The sequence below is a fragment of the Taudactylus pleione genome, unplaced genomic scaffold (genome assembly GCF_031769625.1).
Source record: "Taudactylus pleione unplaced genomic scaffold, aTauple2 ptg000214l, whole genome shotgun sequence".
NCBI classification, from domain to species: domain Eukaryota; kingdom Metazoa; phylum Chordata; class Amphibia; order Anura; family Myobatrachidae; genus Taudactylus; species Taudactylus pleione.
This window is the reverse complement of record NW_028284616.1, coordinates 17,104,224-17,120,257: the sequence shown is the minus strand read 5'-3', so window position 1 is coordinate 17,120,257 and position 16,034 is coordinate 17,104,224. Positions and strand designations below refer to the sequence as shown.

Here is a 16,034-nt window from a genome sequence, read left to right as displayed (position 1 = left end):
TATTTTTTGTCCATTTATTGGTGTAATTTCTTCATTACTTTTGTGATCTATATTTAAAGTATACCAATACTTGAGGGCACTGTATATATGGAGAGTAAAAACCAGGCACTTAACACCACCATGATTAACTTTAGTAAACAAAAGAACCTGAAATAAATAATTGAATAAATTAACACACATATATATTGAGAGAATAAGTGTGTGTTGACTCTTCACAATATATTTTTCTTCAAAAGGCCAATTTTATCTTCTATAAAAGAAATACATTTACAATTTTCTATACTACTTACCTGGATTTAGTGTTCCACACATGGTTGTAATACAGAAGGACCTGATTTGCTTAGATTGTCACAGTGGAGTGTACAGTCAGTCCTCACATTTAGCTTGCTGTTGTAACAATATTAGGAAATCCCTAATAACCGCAAATACGTCTCTGGCCTACTGAAGTACGTCGCAATGGCGGCGGGCATGATGATACGTTCCCATGTACAGTGCAACAATCCATGTTTTTTATGAAGAACCAATATCAGTGGTCCCTCGTAATTCATGTAAGGGAAGGGGGTATTATGATAACCATTTTTTTAGTAGGAAAAAATTAGCATTTCGATACAGATTAGTGGTAAAAAAAAAACTATATGCAAGTATTTTCCAAATAAGTTCCATATGACCAACACTGCATAAATCAGAGGCAACAAACCAAACTACATACAGTAAGGAAACAGCCTGAACCACAGTCATCAAGTAGGGCTTTTTCTCATCTCTTTGGAAACAAATGGTCAAGTATTATTTTGTTGCCTAAAAATAAAGGCAATGAATGAAAGAAGAATTTAAAAAAATAAATATATAAATCTACAACATATCATCCACATTATTTATATAGCACCAAATATATTATGCAGTGCTATACAGAGAACATGCAAAAATTTACAATCCCTATGAAATTGGAGTTTAATCTAAGGTCCCTACATCACACACATTTTGTGACAAGTTATTTAGCTACCCTTGTGTTTGTGGACTAGAAGAGAAAACCAGAGTACCCAGAAGTAACTCTCACATGGGGGAAGAGCACACAAACTTCACACAGATATCATCCTGGTTGGAACTGAACACAAAACTCCAGGACTGTCCTTCCCATATAACAATAAGTGGCCATCCATATCCAAACATAAAAAATATTATATAAAGAAGTCTTTATAGCTGGCAGACTGTATTGTGAACCGAACTAACCATAGTGCTCTATAATTAGATATGTAGACAAACTGTCACCACATTATGCATACAAACTTAACATAGCACGCATGAAACATATGGGAGGGGGGTGATGGAACAACAGATACTTCCTGTAAGGGCCCAAACTTTCTATTTTCCACTAGATCAGTGTTTCTCAAACTGTCACATCAGGATCCCTAATGTGGGGTACACACTTGGCCAACAAATTGATTTTGGCAAGTATGTGACTGTCACACTTAATTGGCCAACCCCGTTGTGTCTGGCCAGAAGCAGCAGTGTTGGCGTCATTTTGACTGCTCCGTGTGGCCAGCATATGGGTGGGTAGGTAGGTCGTACACACTGGCAGATGCCAACTATATTATATATATATATATATATATCTGCAAGATATTTTGCATCCGATTTGCTGCGATACATCTGTAAATAACGTTGTTCACATACACTAGGTGTACTCACGAACCAATGACCATTTCCCAGAGCTACTAGCAGGTGCAAAGGTAAAGTCATTACTAACCGTCACATTTCCAAAGATCAATAGGTTACTTGGAGAACATGAACTGTCAGGGGTCCTGGGGAAAGGGTTTGAGAAACACTGTACTAGATAACTACATGAAACTTGACGAGGACATTGTCACCTGCAGTTCTAGGCATTTGAATTTACCTTTAAGTCAAATATGAAGGTTTTACAACAACATCTAACTATCACGATTTTGAGCTGGATAGATAGAACTTGTCTTTTAAAAATGCACTACGGTGTCTAATTTAGGGCCACTCGTTAATAACCATAAATGGTGCTCCAACCAGTCAGCTCCTAACTGTCGTGTCTGAAAAATGAGTTAGGAGCACCATTTAAGATTAGTAACGGGTGACAAAAATATTACTCGTTGATAAATCTGGGCCTTAGGGGCGTATGTATCAAAGCTGGGAAAGAGATCAAATTGTGAGAGAAAAAGTATTAACCAATCAGCTTCCATTTTACATGATGTGTTTAAAAAATGATAGTTATGAGCAGATTGGCAATTTTATTTTTTACAATTTTATCCAACCAGTGTTCTCCCCAGAGAATTTTGCCAACTGGGTGGCATCAAGAAGTAGCCGTGTGTTATCCGCAATAAATAGTGCCCAGATACTGCCCAATAATTGCTTTTTGGACACATTTTTTAAACAGGGCCCAGATACTGCCACATTTTTTAGGGACTTTTTTTTTATATTATTTTTTTAATAGCACCCAATTGCTGGCTACATAGGAGGGTGCCCAGTTACAGGAGGACCACTCTCTTCACAGTTCTGTCAGTTACTGTTCCCACTGGCAACCGCGGCACCCTTCCCCTTATACAGGGGGAGGGATCTTCTCTGCCCTCCCGTCTGTCACTGTGACGCAGATGTAGAAATGTCAGCGCAGTGCAACTTTCGGCTGCATTGCAAAGACTGAGAGGAAGCAGTGCAGCACAACTTTCAGCACGTCACCTTGCCGGGTGGCAGGAGATTATTATTGGGCGGAATGCCCGACAATTACAGCGTGGGGAGAACACTTACCACTCTTCCTGCTTTGATAAATAACCCTAAGTGTTGTGCTTTTCATATGCTGGTGATGCATTTACCTCATCCACCTGTGTATCCTTGAAACATGCTTCTTGCACTGTCCTGTATAACATTTATTATAAAATTTACATAATAATGTCTTATATACAGTAGGCAGTTTAATTTCATGCTATTCTTGCATTTATGCTTCTTGAATGACCTGAATTTTTTGTCTGTGGACCCTTCACACTTTTAAAATAAGCTTTAGTTCCCTACAGTTTTGTAGCGCGCCTTAAAAAATTAAATACGCCTGTTTATACTTTTATGAATCTGTACCTTACTTAAATTGCCATCATGTTTGCTAGTTAAATACACCTGTTTATACTTTTATGAATCTGTACCTTACTTAAATTGCCATCATGTTTGCTAGTTAAATACGCCTGTTTATACTTTTATGAATCTGTACCTTACTTAAATTGCCATCATGTTTGCTAGGTTGCAGTTTCTCTAATGTACAACACACTGAGGTTGTGCAGAGGCCTGATTGTGTGCAGGTGGGCCAAACAAAATAAAGCAAGCGAGGACAGTCATTTACCTATAGGATTTACAATACATCCCAAATTGGCATCCTCTGCTCTGGGGTGCATTAACAGTGTATGTCAGGGTTTCCCAAACTCAGTCCCTCAAGGCACCGTACCACTCCAGGTTTTGAGGATATCTATGTTTAAGCACAGATTGTATAATAAAACTGACTGAGGTACTAATTAAGTCATCTGTGCTTAAGCATGGATATCTTAAAAACCTGGTCTGTTAGGGTGGCTTGAGGACTGAGTTTGGGAACCACAGATGTGTATTAAAGTAATAGTAGTATTCAGCATACATCTTAACAGCAGACAATGTCAAAGCAAGCAACAAGCAGCTAAAAGAAATGTAATAATCCGGACACACTACTTTTTTTGTGCCACAGCATCTTCAAAGACATCAAAACGTTGCCAAATCCTTAAGGCCCCCACATACGGAGCGATATAGCGGCCGATCCGACGGATTGGAACAATATCGCAGCTATATCATTCCGTGTGTGGGCATGATATTGGCCACTGCGCGCTCCTGTGAGGACGTCCTTCGCTCCTCCAGATCTTTCTTTCTGTCTGCACAAGAGATCTGGAGAATCCAAGGACGATCTAATGCTTGTCTATGCGGGGGGAGAGGCCGGCATATCGGGCAGCGGATCGCTCAGTGTGTGGGGAGTACCAGATATGTCGGCTGTCGGATCGTGCATCGCTGGATGCACATCGCACAGTGTATTGGGCCCTTTAGAGTCCATTTCTTAAGCTGCTCATATACTGCATAGAACTCATTCTGGATCTGATCAAACGTCCATTCTGAATGATAATCCTTCAGTGTATGGACATGAAAGAATCTTCCACAGCACAAAGAAAATGGTCAAGATAGTTTGCTTAGCAAAACGGTCCGATCGTCATTCAGCCATATCAGTGTTGTGAAGTGCAGGATGTGCCCATGCAATTTTTGATCATTGCTCCTCTCCTTGTCTGTTGCGTTTTATCGTCTGCACAAACTGATTGTGTTACTTTTTTGCTTTATCTGATGAAACTTGCCAAAAAGGTCTATCAACAAGAATATGAGTTATATTGTGGTACCAATGGGGCAATACAACTGACATAACCACACAAGGGGTCAAAACATTTGCAGTATACCTACAGTAACACAAATGTTTTGCTGAACAACATTTGGATGCAGAGTTAAGGTTGGGAACACAATGTTTTCAACACCAACAGGTCAATAAAATGAGAAATAAAAGGAAACATGGATTTTGGACACTGAAGACCCTGTGCTCTGGTGCTAAATAACAGTACTCAATGAGGTAAAGACACCAAACACCTGATCTACAGCAGTAATAACTGACGGGTCTATTTATCAAGCAGTGAAAAGTGTGGAGATGTGAACCAGTGGAGCAGTTGCCCATAGCAACCAATCAGCTTTGAAGTAGCATTGATCAAGTACGGTCTATAAAATTATAGGTAGGAGCTGATTGGTTGCTATGGCTAACTTCTCCACACATTTCACTGCTTGATAAATAGACCCGAGAGACTAATTGTAACAATGCTCAGCATATACCTACTGTGACACAGGCTTGAACCAAGGTGTCCTCCACACGTCAGAAGACACACTCACACATTACTTACATACAGTACTAAACCTGCGCACATGGAGCACAGTGTGACACATGCATGTGGGGGTCAGGCAGTAAGTATGCAGGAAGGGATCACACGCCGGAGTGTGATAGTGATGACGCCAGAGCCAGGTGACACTGTATGGGCTCCCCATGTACACACACACCGGGCACACTGACTGCACTTAGCCCCCTGCCATCTGGGCTCCTCCTCCAAGGGCAAGCTGCATCTGACCGACAGGAACTAGGCCACAGCCTCGGTCTTTCCTGGAAGCTACAGGCACCCAGTGCCGGGCGTGGGCAGGGAGCGGGTACCGGGGGCACGCTATGGATCACGAGGGAGACGACAAGAGCCCCAGGACCGGCAGCACCTGGGCTCATCCGCGGTCACCGGGCGCTGTACGGGCCGGATCCTCCGCTTCCTGGCGGCGCTGTCCGCGTACACTCACCCCCCCCCCCCAGCAACAGGTCCCCGGGCCGGCCCCGCACATGCCTGACACCTGCTGTCACCCATTGATCACCGGTGTCACACGCGGCAATGTACCTGCCCGGGGTTACACGGTGCTGGGAAGAGTGTGACCGGTCGTTGCTTGTCCCCTGCCCAGGGTGAGTGGCCAAAGCCGGCCGTTGTGTGATGAGCCGTCCTCTCCCGCTACACTGCCGCTGCCTCCCGGTCCCCCCTCAGCTACCAGCCACCCGCCCAGCACCCCGGCCCCGCCACTCACATTGCTGTGCGGATCGATGGCCTGCAGCAGCCTCTCCCTGATCTCCCGCGGGGATACCGGAGCCGCTGTCATTGCCTCTGTCCGGGGATCACTGCGGAGGGCGGCGCGGCATGTTCCCGGAGAGGGGGACACACAGTTGCCCGGCGGGTACCGGGAGCCCTGGATACCGGAGACTCCCAGACGCGTCTCTCCAGCTGGAGTGGAGCGACCGGGAGCCCCGAGGCACGACGGGAAATCCGCCGCCGCACGCTTTGTGACGCCACAGAGGCGACGTCCTTGCGTCACAATTCCTTTGGGCAGCACGCACGTCACGCACGGACGTTTGCACGTACAGCTCCCTCCCCCGAAGCGGAAGTGTCAAGAGCAGTAGCATTGATTGAGCTGTCAAAGGTTCAGTCAGTCTGTGGGTGCTGGGAAGAAGCCGCACACGCAGTGTCTCAGGTGGCCTAGTGACATGGGCACAGCGGAATCTCTTACACTGCAGACACAAGTGCAGTCATTTTTTTACTAGAATATATATAGAAGTATACTCCCTTTGGGATCAAACGTAATATGCAATAACACAAAAAATGTGTTTGAGGATACAATTACATTTAGAAACATGAGCATAAGGACCTTATGAGGAGACATATCAAGTAAGTTGCCCACAACAGCTTAGTATTTATCCATTATTTAAATTGATAGGATGAAGCTGATAAGTTACCCTTAACTTTATGTATTTGCCACCCTTCCTCATCACAGCCATTACATAAAATATGGACTCTAGTACTGGCAAAGTATTGCTGTCTATTAGACATTTTTATTTTGTGCTATTTTAGTCACTTCGATTATATCTTTAACATTAATTACATACTCATTCAGGTTAGGAAGACATCACAAAACCTTTTCACTATTAGCCTTAAAATGTATAAACGGGATGCAGTCAGGATACCGGCAGGCGCTATCCCGCCCCCCAATATCCTGAGACGGGGCTAAAGATAGGCGTCAAAATCCTGACGCCTACAATTAGCTCCACCACTAAATCCCGACTCCCGGCATACTGAGCAAAGGTAAGCCGGGTGTCTTAGCGTGTAGCCACAGGGGATGGGGGGGTGCCTGAGTTAGGTACCACGCCAGGAGAGTTGGTATTTAGGCACTAACTGGGGGGAGGTTAGGGTTAGGTACCTCTAACGGAGGGTTAGGGGGTGGAGAGGGGAGGGTTAGGATACTTACCTTTAGCTGTTGGAATTTCGACCCACCAGGCTGCTGCTGTTGGAATTTCAACCCGGCAGCTAAACAGCCACCAGCATTACATACCGATTCCGTATAAACAGTGGTGTCAGTTCTAGCTGTCATTCATAAACCATACAAAATGTCCAGTTCTTGTGAGGATTGTTTTAAACTGCACTGTTGCACTTTAAAATTACAGGTTGAGTCTCCCATATCCAAATATTCCTAAATACAGATTTTTTTTTTTTTTTTAAGCATGACTAAGATAGTGAAACCTTTGCTTTTTGATAGTTCAAGTACTCAAACTTTGCTTAAGGCACAAAATGATAAAAAAATACTGTATAAGATTACCTTCAGGCTATGTATAAGGTGTTCAAAAAGAAAAACGGGGGAATACACAGGCACTGGAATGAACTGTTTTACTAAGAAGCTGCTTGAAAAAAGAGGGTTTGTCAGACCCAATATACAAGAAAGCAGCGCTAGATAATCGACCCATACAATGTTAGTAAGAAATATGAATGAATTTATTACAATTATATAAAATATCTCAATGAATCATTGACATGTAGTTAAACAAATAAAACAGATTACAGCATATAAAACATTAAGCCTCTCTTTCCAATAAAGGTAAAAATAGCCTGTTCCTACAAATGTTTCCGGATTTTGAATAAATGTTAATCACACTCTGTCTTTTTTAGGTATAACGTATATGTCCAACGTATAGTTACCAATTCTCGTCACCAAATAGAGGGATTTTACTATTAACATACAGTCCTGGTATATGTTTTATATATAAGGTGTATATGAAAAATGATTTTCATGTATATATACAAACTTTGTTTGATGCACAAAATTATTACAAATATTGTATAAAATTACCTGGAGGCTGTGTGTATAAGGTGTATATGAAACATAAATGCATTCTGTGTTTAGATTTGGGTCCCATTCCCAAGATATCTCATTATGGTAAGCACATATTCCAAGCATTTTGGATATGGGAGAATCAACCTGTACTATAATTGTCAGTATAATTTCCAACATTAAAATTGCAGAAAAATACATGGGAATTTAAGTGCCCCCTGAACTACTTTAATAAACAACTTTATCACATTTGTTTACATTCCCTAAAAGGACAAATACAGGTATTCATTTGAAGAAGTCTTGAAACTGATGTCACCTCCTGAAACACTAGGGGGTACATTTACCAAAGTGTAGGTTTACAAAAGTAGAGGTGTTGTCTATAGCAACCAATTCAATTCTAGCTCTTATTTTTTTAGATTGTACAAGATAAAGGTTAGCCAGAATCTGATTGGTTGGTATGGGCAACACCTCCATCTTTGTAAATTTACCTATAGGACTGTTTAGCTAAAGAAATGTAGCATATAATCTTTGTTTTTATTCTCTATATTATATGGGAAAGGTAGAAATCAGAAATACCCACAAAACACCAGGAATTTTGTAGGTGACATTGTAAAAAGTGAAGCCAGCCAGTAAACGGAATGCCATTGTCTATAAATGTAATAGTAATTAAGGCAATGTTTTAACCAAACTTTTCCTGTAGCCAGTTAAAAACAAAACTACCGTTTTCCCAATCATGGATTATCAAACCGTTATACTACATTGAAATTGCATTGCTAATTTATATATATTGGCACAATGCCGTACTTCCAATACATGCAAGCACTATTGGGTTGTCTTTCACTGAGGACAAAGAAGGTGTCTTTCTATACTGCATGAGCACACAATCTGAGCTTTGTTTGATAGTTTAAATGTATTGTCCTTCTTTAGAGAACTTTAATTTATTGATTTGTTGCCTTTGGAGACAACACAACTTAACTACTTTAACACTTATATGAGGCTCAGTTGGTGGACTTTTGTAACATAGTATGACTGTTAGACTGGGTACACACCTATTTGATCACTGCTGATCGGTTAAACGCTCCTCAATCAGCCAAGTGTTGTGTCCCCTGCTTGAGGCCTGTACACACTGTGCAGACATAGCTCAGTGTGTACAGGCTTCTATGGGATCAGGAAGTTGGGCCGACAAATATTAAACAGTCCACGATCATGTCTGTTGCAGGAGCATTAGAAGCTGTTGATCAACTAAAGCTCATGCAAAAGTACTGCATACACACCTATACAATTGTCAGCCCGATCACCCTGTATCGGGTGACCAGGCCAGCAATTGTATAGGTGTGTACCCAGCTTTATTGGACAGATCATAAATACAGTTTTACAACATTAATAATTAACTGTTACATTTAGTCTATTAGATGAGATCATTTTTCCTGTTAATAGTTACTGCTACTCGTATACACACCTTGCAAGTACATTGAAGTCGCAATATAATGCATAAACTTCACAAACCAACGGTAAGGTTTGAACCAATCATCCATATTCCTCTTACTGGGAAATATTTTTGACAACAGCAAAGCATAATAGTGGGTTTTAAGGCACCGATATACATCAGCAAACAATTGGGGCAATTCTGTGTTTTGCAGAGGACTGTGTAAGCAATAAATGGAGTTCACAGATTGCCAATTCCAACCAAAAAGCGATCGGAATCAGGTTGTCCAACATGTTGGATTTTGCTGTAGATTGCTAGTGTATGGTACGGATTAGCCGTTTTGCAGATTGTTAGTAGTAAAATAAAGATTCTTTCACGATTGGCAGATCCGTTCTTTGGTGAAAATGATTTGCATATTGCTGGTAAATATTGGCAGTGTATCAGCACATATTGGTGGATTGGAAAATCGTTAAGTGAATGCAGAATCGGTGAACTTTTTTTTTTGTGATTTCTGATGTATGCGCCCCCTAAGACAATAAAAGTCTCATGTATCCAATGTTTTTCATTTATAAGCATCCTTTTATTAAAGCTATCCATCTTGTGTCATTACCTTACAGAAACACATTAACTGCAATTTTAGTCAAAGTAAATGTATGTGTGGAGTGGTGTCTATTAAAATACCATCTTTGTCCTTACCTTTATTTTTGACATGGGAAATATGCCCTTTGTAAACTTATTTAAATAAAGTTGCTCATCAGTGTATTAATAATCAAATTATTTTGATTCTAAAGCTGAAATGGGCTAAACAACAAGTGACACCAATTCAGTAACAAAGAATGTTAACATTTAGGAGTCTTACAGTAGTGCAGCATCCTTCATATAAATGAAAGCAATGCAAAACATCCACAGTCTATTAACTGGTGTGTAGATTAAACATTCAAGCATATAGAGAAAAAGAAAAAGGGAGGGGCACACTGTCACTATATTTTATGTGGTCTCAATTAAAATGTAACTTTTATTACTTCCTTAGAATTCAAAATCAATACAGCACTAATAAACATGAACAAGATTCACAGAGAAATCAAGGTTCCCTGTGAATATTTCGGTGTATAACACTCCTTAATTGTTTAACCCTATATTATAAAAATCATCTAGGAGTATACTTATAAATTACCCTATAGAAAAAAATATATAGAAGTTGTATAAGAATATGTGATATAATTACCAAGGGGTAAAGTTTAGGGAGGTTGAATGTGCAATCGAAGGTGAAATATCTTTTGGGTAATTTGATAAACAAAATAGCATTCAGGTTAAAAGATACACCACAGACCATATAGTAAGTACATTAATATATCACTACTTGTCAAAGATTGTAGATGTCTGTATATGGAAATGAGTTCAGTGTAAATGGTTTAAGTGTCCTATATCCAATATGGATTTTACAGGGCTACTGTATATTGTGATCAGTCCATATGCAAAAAAAAGAAAAGAAAAAACCACTACAATATATGTTGAACATATGTGGATACCATTTTCAATAAAGGTGATAGTGTAGTGTTAACTCTAGCTCCGGCGGCAGGCAGGGCGCCGGAGCTAGAGAGGGCAACCTTATGCGTGTGCCGAAGGCGCGCGCGCCCAAAAAGGGGGCGTGGTCATGAAAAGGGGACGTGTCTATAAGACGCGTCCCCTTTTCGTCATACTTGTGGGCGTGCCCGGTGCTTACGGACATGCCGGGCAGCCCCCAAGCGCTGCAGTAAGGGAGAATAGATGCCGGGCGCATGCGCCCGGCGTCTATTCTCCGGCGGTGACCGGGACGTCACCGCGACACCGCATGTTTCTCCACCCGCGGGACACTGCGTCCCGCGGGTGAGAACGGCACCCGCAGGCTGTGAGGGCAGGGTGCTTTTTGCCCTCCTCCTGGAGGGCAGGGTGCTTTTTGCCTTCCAGAAGGAGGGCAGGGTGCCACGCCCCGCTAAAACAGCCTAGCGGGAACGCTAATAGTGCATAGGCTGTTTTACAGTCTTCACAAATATATGTGGGTATTTGCTTTCCCCCGTTTGCCATTTGCAGTAAACGGGGGATGAGAGTAACCATACAATAGCACAGTGGAAATAAAAGCAGCGCTGTACTTGTTGTCAGGGCTCCCTATAACTGAAATATCCCTGGTGCTGTGGGCAGTGCTAGGCTGTATATCTCTGATAAGAGTGCTGTGAACAGGAGAGGGACAGGAAAAACAGAACAACGTATTCCCGTGGCAGATTACCCCCTGGAAGAACAGGAGACGTGCATTTTGCCAGGGCTGGTTTACACACGTAAACATTTCAGACAGTTGCATATTGCTACTGAGAGTAAAGCAGAAAGGCTTTTTTTTTTTTTTTTTTTTAAATACCCTTATAACTTAAATAATCATAGCATTTCATATCTAAACTGAGTTGTTGCTGTTCCTCCTGTTTGAATTCTGCTTGCTATGTACTTGTTAAAAAAAAATAAAAAAAAATGTAGATAATTAGTAGCAAAGACACCAAGATATGAAGACAATTAACAAATCATTAAATGGGTATATCAAATTCACAAGAAATAAATCAGGCATAGAAAATACAAACAACTTTTTTTTTCCCAATGTGCTTCACATGTGCATACAAACTCATCACACACAGATTTTACTGCAAGACATTTTGGCATGACAAAATGTATTTCATTTTGTGTTGCCCATCTTTGAAGGAGAAACACTACAACATTAACAGTATGATTTAGTGCTAAGACATGGAAATGTTTAGAGCTGAGAGAAGCAGGGCATATTCAGGTTTTGTAATATTGTTTAGCATAAAACTCATTTCACATTTCTACAATCCTATTTATCATTCCTGCTCTTATACCAAAGTCATATGTAGGAACATTTTTTGACTGAATCTCCAGTAATGCTAACCTTTCTGATGCTACAGAATTGTGTGAGCCACATAAGAGACAGTGCATTATATACAAGATTGCCAGTATCTGGAAATAAGTAGGCCTTGGTGTTCACTATAGAAATAGTAAACTGGTATCAGAGTGTTGTTGAAGATGACTGATTTAGAAAACCAGCATAGCCAAAAGAGAATTATTCACGGGAACCAAGTATATTCATGAACCAAATAACCTGAAAGGAAGGACATAAGAAGATTAATATATGAATGTACAAAATGTATAGTAGAAAGTATCATGCTACATATATCATGGCCATATTTCACAAGTGAAGAATAACAGACATTGCTTAGTGTTCATGTAACTTGCAAGGTTTACCAATACTAGGCTTATAGCGTGTTCTCCAGCTACAAATGGATGTATGTTGCAATAGCATGTCTATAGAGGGTAATCATCGTCACAATGAATACTGCTTCTCTAGAGGAAATGATTAATGACACAGTAAATTTCCAATAGTTTACTTGATGCTATGGACTTTTGAAAAACATGTTTATGTGAGACTGTGTTCCAAGTTCATTCATTGCAGATGCAATAATAATTAAGAGTTAAGCAGGCCACACATTTAAAGATCTGTCCAACCATCCAACTAGTTGATTGGTTGGAATGAAAATCTGGTAAGGTATGAAAGCAAATGACAATCAGCAATTTGCTCCCAAATGCTGTAAAATGACCAAAAATTATTGTTTGTTAAATATTTGATCTAAACAATTTGTTCAAACTTGTCTGAACGACCATTTTCATCTGTTTTCTGGCATTTAGGAGCAAATTGCTGATCATTAGTTACTCACATATGTTACCAGATTTTCATTCCAACCAATCAACAAGTTGGCTGGTTGAATGTAAGTTGGTCTAGTGTGTGGCCAGCTTTAGTCTTTTTATTCAACTTGATGTCACTTTTTTTGTAAAACAAGATCAGATATGATAAATAATGTATGGCAGCAGTTACGTGTACAGTACATGACTTAACATTTTAAATGTATTCTATATAGTCTCTCATTGTACACAATCCAAACTCTTAACATTTTAGTAGCTCATAATGGAAGTTACTCCTCACTTGCTGTGACATTTACTTACTTGTATTCCACTTAACAAATCTACCAAGCACACCAGAGTTTTCACATCCTAAATAACGTGATCTTTAATGTTATAGCAGACAGTATATACAATTTTGTTCGATCCAGAATACACTTGAAGGAGAAGTGGAGGTGGTACCCATAACCAGTCAGATTCTAGCTAGAATGTATTCAGTACAGTCTAGGACGCAGGTTCTCAAACTCGGTCCTCAGGACCCCAAATAGTGCATGTTTTGCAGGTCTCCTCACAGAATCACAAGTGAAATAATTATAACCACCTGTGATCTTTTAAAATGTGTCAGTGAGTAATGAGTACACCTGTGCACCTGCTGGGTGACCTGGAAAACGTGACCTGTGTGGGGTACTGAGGACCAAGTTTGAGAACCCCTGGTCTAAGCAATGAGAACTACAATTGGTTGCTATGGGCAACAACTCCATTTTTCCTTTGCTGTATTCAATTAGCGGCGAAAACTGCAGTTGTTTGCAAAAGAACAGGCGAAAAAAAAATGGAGATAAGTTTTCTCCATCCCAGATCAGGTGGAAAAAAAATTTAAAATCCCTATTTTTGGCTAAAAATGTGGGGATTTCTTTCAGAACCCTTTGAACACCCCCCCCTAATGATAAATTACCCCCCCAAAAAATTTGTAAGTTGCGCACTTTGGCGAAAAACAACCGCACAATTTTGGGTGGGGAAGAAAAAAAAAAAAAAACGTTGAAAATGATAGGACGCAATTTTTTTCTCCAGGAAATTACTGTTCCACGGAAATTGGGGGTACGTTAAAATGGGTGCAAGTATATTTGCGTGTCGTACAAACGCAATTCTAAAAACCGGAAAACACCACCTGCTGCAACCGCGTGCGATGTTTAAAATACTTCACACATCCATACCGTCCCCCGAAAAATCAGACCCAATACATTAAAACCATTTTCAATGTTTTTTTTGTTTTTTTTTTACCCAAAATTTGAGCGGCCGTTTTTCACCAAAGAGCTCAACTTACAATTTTTTTGGGGGGTAATTTAGGGAGGGTGTCCAAAGGGTTCTGAAAGAAATCTCCACATTTTTAGCCAAAAATAGGGATTTTGCATTTTTTTTTTTCACCTGGTCTGGAATGGAGAGAAGTTATCTCCAGTTTTTTTTTCGCCAATTGCGTTTTCGCCTAATCTTTTTGCGAAAAACGGCCGTTTATCGTGTGTGTATATTATATTTACATATACACACACACACACGATTATATATATATATATATATATATATATATATATACACACATACATATATATATATACACACACACATACACACACCAAAATATCGGCACACACAAATAAAGTTTTTAAACATCCGCCTGGGGTGCTCCCCAATGCTTCCTCCAAGGCAGCATCAACACATGTTCAAGATAATAATCAAGGTGCACTCACCAGGGACTTTCCATCAGTAGCAAAAAACATAATTTATTTCTTACTGCATAATCGCAGGTTGTCATAAGTCGACGTTTCAGCTAGCAGACGTAGCCTTCCTCAGGACAGACATCCCAAACCACCAAGATAAACCCATGTTGCACTCTATGCTGAGCCCTCCTCTTATACCCCCAAGGCTAATTATTAGCCACAACCCCAAACCGTGGAATCATGGGGCAAACGATGTAAACCAACACTTTAATCTAATAAACAGCATACCAAGTATACTAATCTATCCTCCCTGGCATCCCCAAGCGGGCTGAACCATGGTTCCAACCTTAAATCATGCCAAACACGCTGTAACAGCGTGGGAAAACCACATCGCGGCTAAATTAGCGGTACTTCCGGTTTGCTTTCCACCGCAACCGGAAGTCGCCATCCGATGCGTTCCAATCACCGGAAGTACGATGTTTCACCTCCTAATGGCTCCCTAAAGTAAGGGCAACATGTGCTAAGCCGGAACCCATACACCATGAGCGTTTTTAAGCAGCCCTATAGGTGTATTAACAAGAAAAAATCATATACTGGTTTATCGGTATTCCCCTTTTCATAGGCCAATCTGATGTCTGACAGTTGCATATTTATTTATTTATATTTTTTTTGATTGAGCATGATATGTATTTAGAATTCAATTAATCGAGGGATGAAATCACTCTTTGATTATTTATCTTTATACTTACTTTTGATCCAGGGGTTTTTTGGGGGTGTGTGTTTGTATGTAGAGTACGTTTATCTGTATTAATATTTGTTTTATTTTTTGTGTTTTTACATTTTCATATTTCCAACTTTGCACTATGCTGATAAGCCTCTCTCTAAACCCTGTAATAGTTATTAGGTATATTTACTATCTATAATTCCAGTATATGATTTTTTCTTGTTAATACACCTACAGGGGTGCTTAAAAACGCTCATGGTATATGGGTTCCAGCTTAGCACGTTTCCCTTACTTTAGGGAGCCATTTGGAGGTGAAACACCATACTTCCGTGGAACGCATCGGATGGCGACTTCCGGTTGCGGTGGAAAGCAAACCGGAAGTACCGCTAATTTAGCCGCGAGGTGGTTTTCCCACGCTGTTACAGCGTGTTTGGCATAATTTAAGGTTGGAACCATGGTTCAGCCCGCTTAGGGATGCCAGTGAGGATAGATTAGTATACTTGGTATGCTGTTTATTAGATTAAAGTGTTGGTTTACATAGTTTGCCCCATGATTCCACGGTTTGGGGGTATGGCTAATAATTAGCCTTGGGGGTATAAGAGGAGGGCTCAGCATAGTGTGCAACATGGGTTTATCTTGGTGGTTTGGGATGTCTGTCCTGAGGAAGGCTACGTCTGCTAGCCGAAACGTCGACTTGTGACAACCTGAGATTATGCTGTAAGAA

The 16,034-nt window shown here is 40.5% G+C and overlaps 2 protein-coding genes across 2 annotated transcripts in view; both read right to left on the bottom strand.

The window, feature by feature from the left end:
- LOC148517648 (mediator of RNA polymerase II transcription subunit 26-like) overlaps positions 1-5,947 on the bottom strand; it is a 36,423-nt gene extending 30,476 nt beyond the window's left edge. The window contains exon 1 of the mRNA XM_088478485.1: positions 5,668-5,947. Within this exon, the coding sequence (XP_088334611.1) occupies positions 5,668-5,739 (72 nt within the window). The 5' untranslated portion in view covers positions 5,740-5,947. The remainder of the gene's footprint in view (positions 1-5,667) is intronic.
- Positions 5,948-9,721: 3,774 nt separating this feature from the next.
- Positions 9,722-16,034, bottom strand: part of LOC148517647 (small integral membrane protein 7-A) — a 28,935-nt gene continuing 22,622 nt past the window's right edge. Inside the window, exon 5 of the mRNA XM_088478484.1 lies at positions 9,722-12,299. Within this exon, the coding sequence (XP_088334610.1) occupies positions 12,284-12,299 (16 nt within the window). The 3' untranslated portion in view covers positions 9,722-12,283. The remainder of the gene's footprint in view (positions 12,300-16,034) is intronic.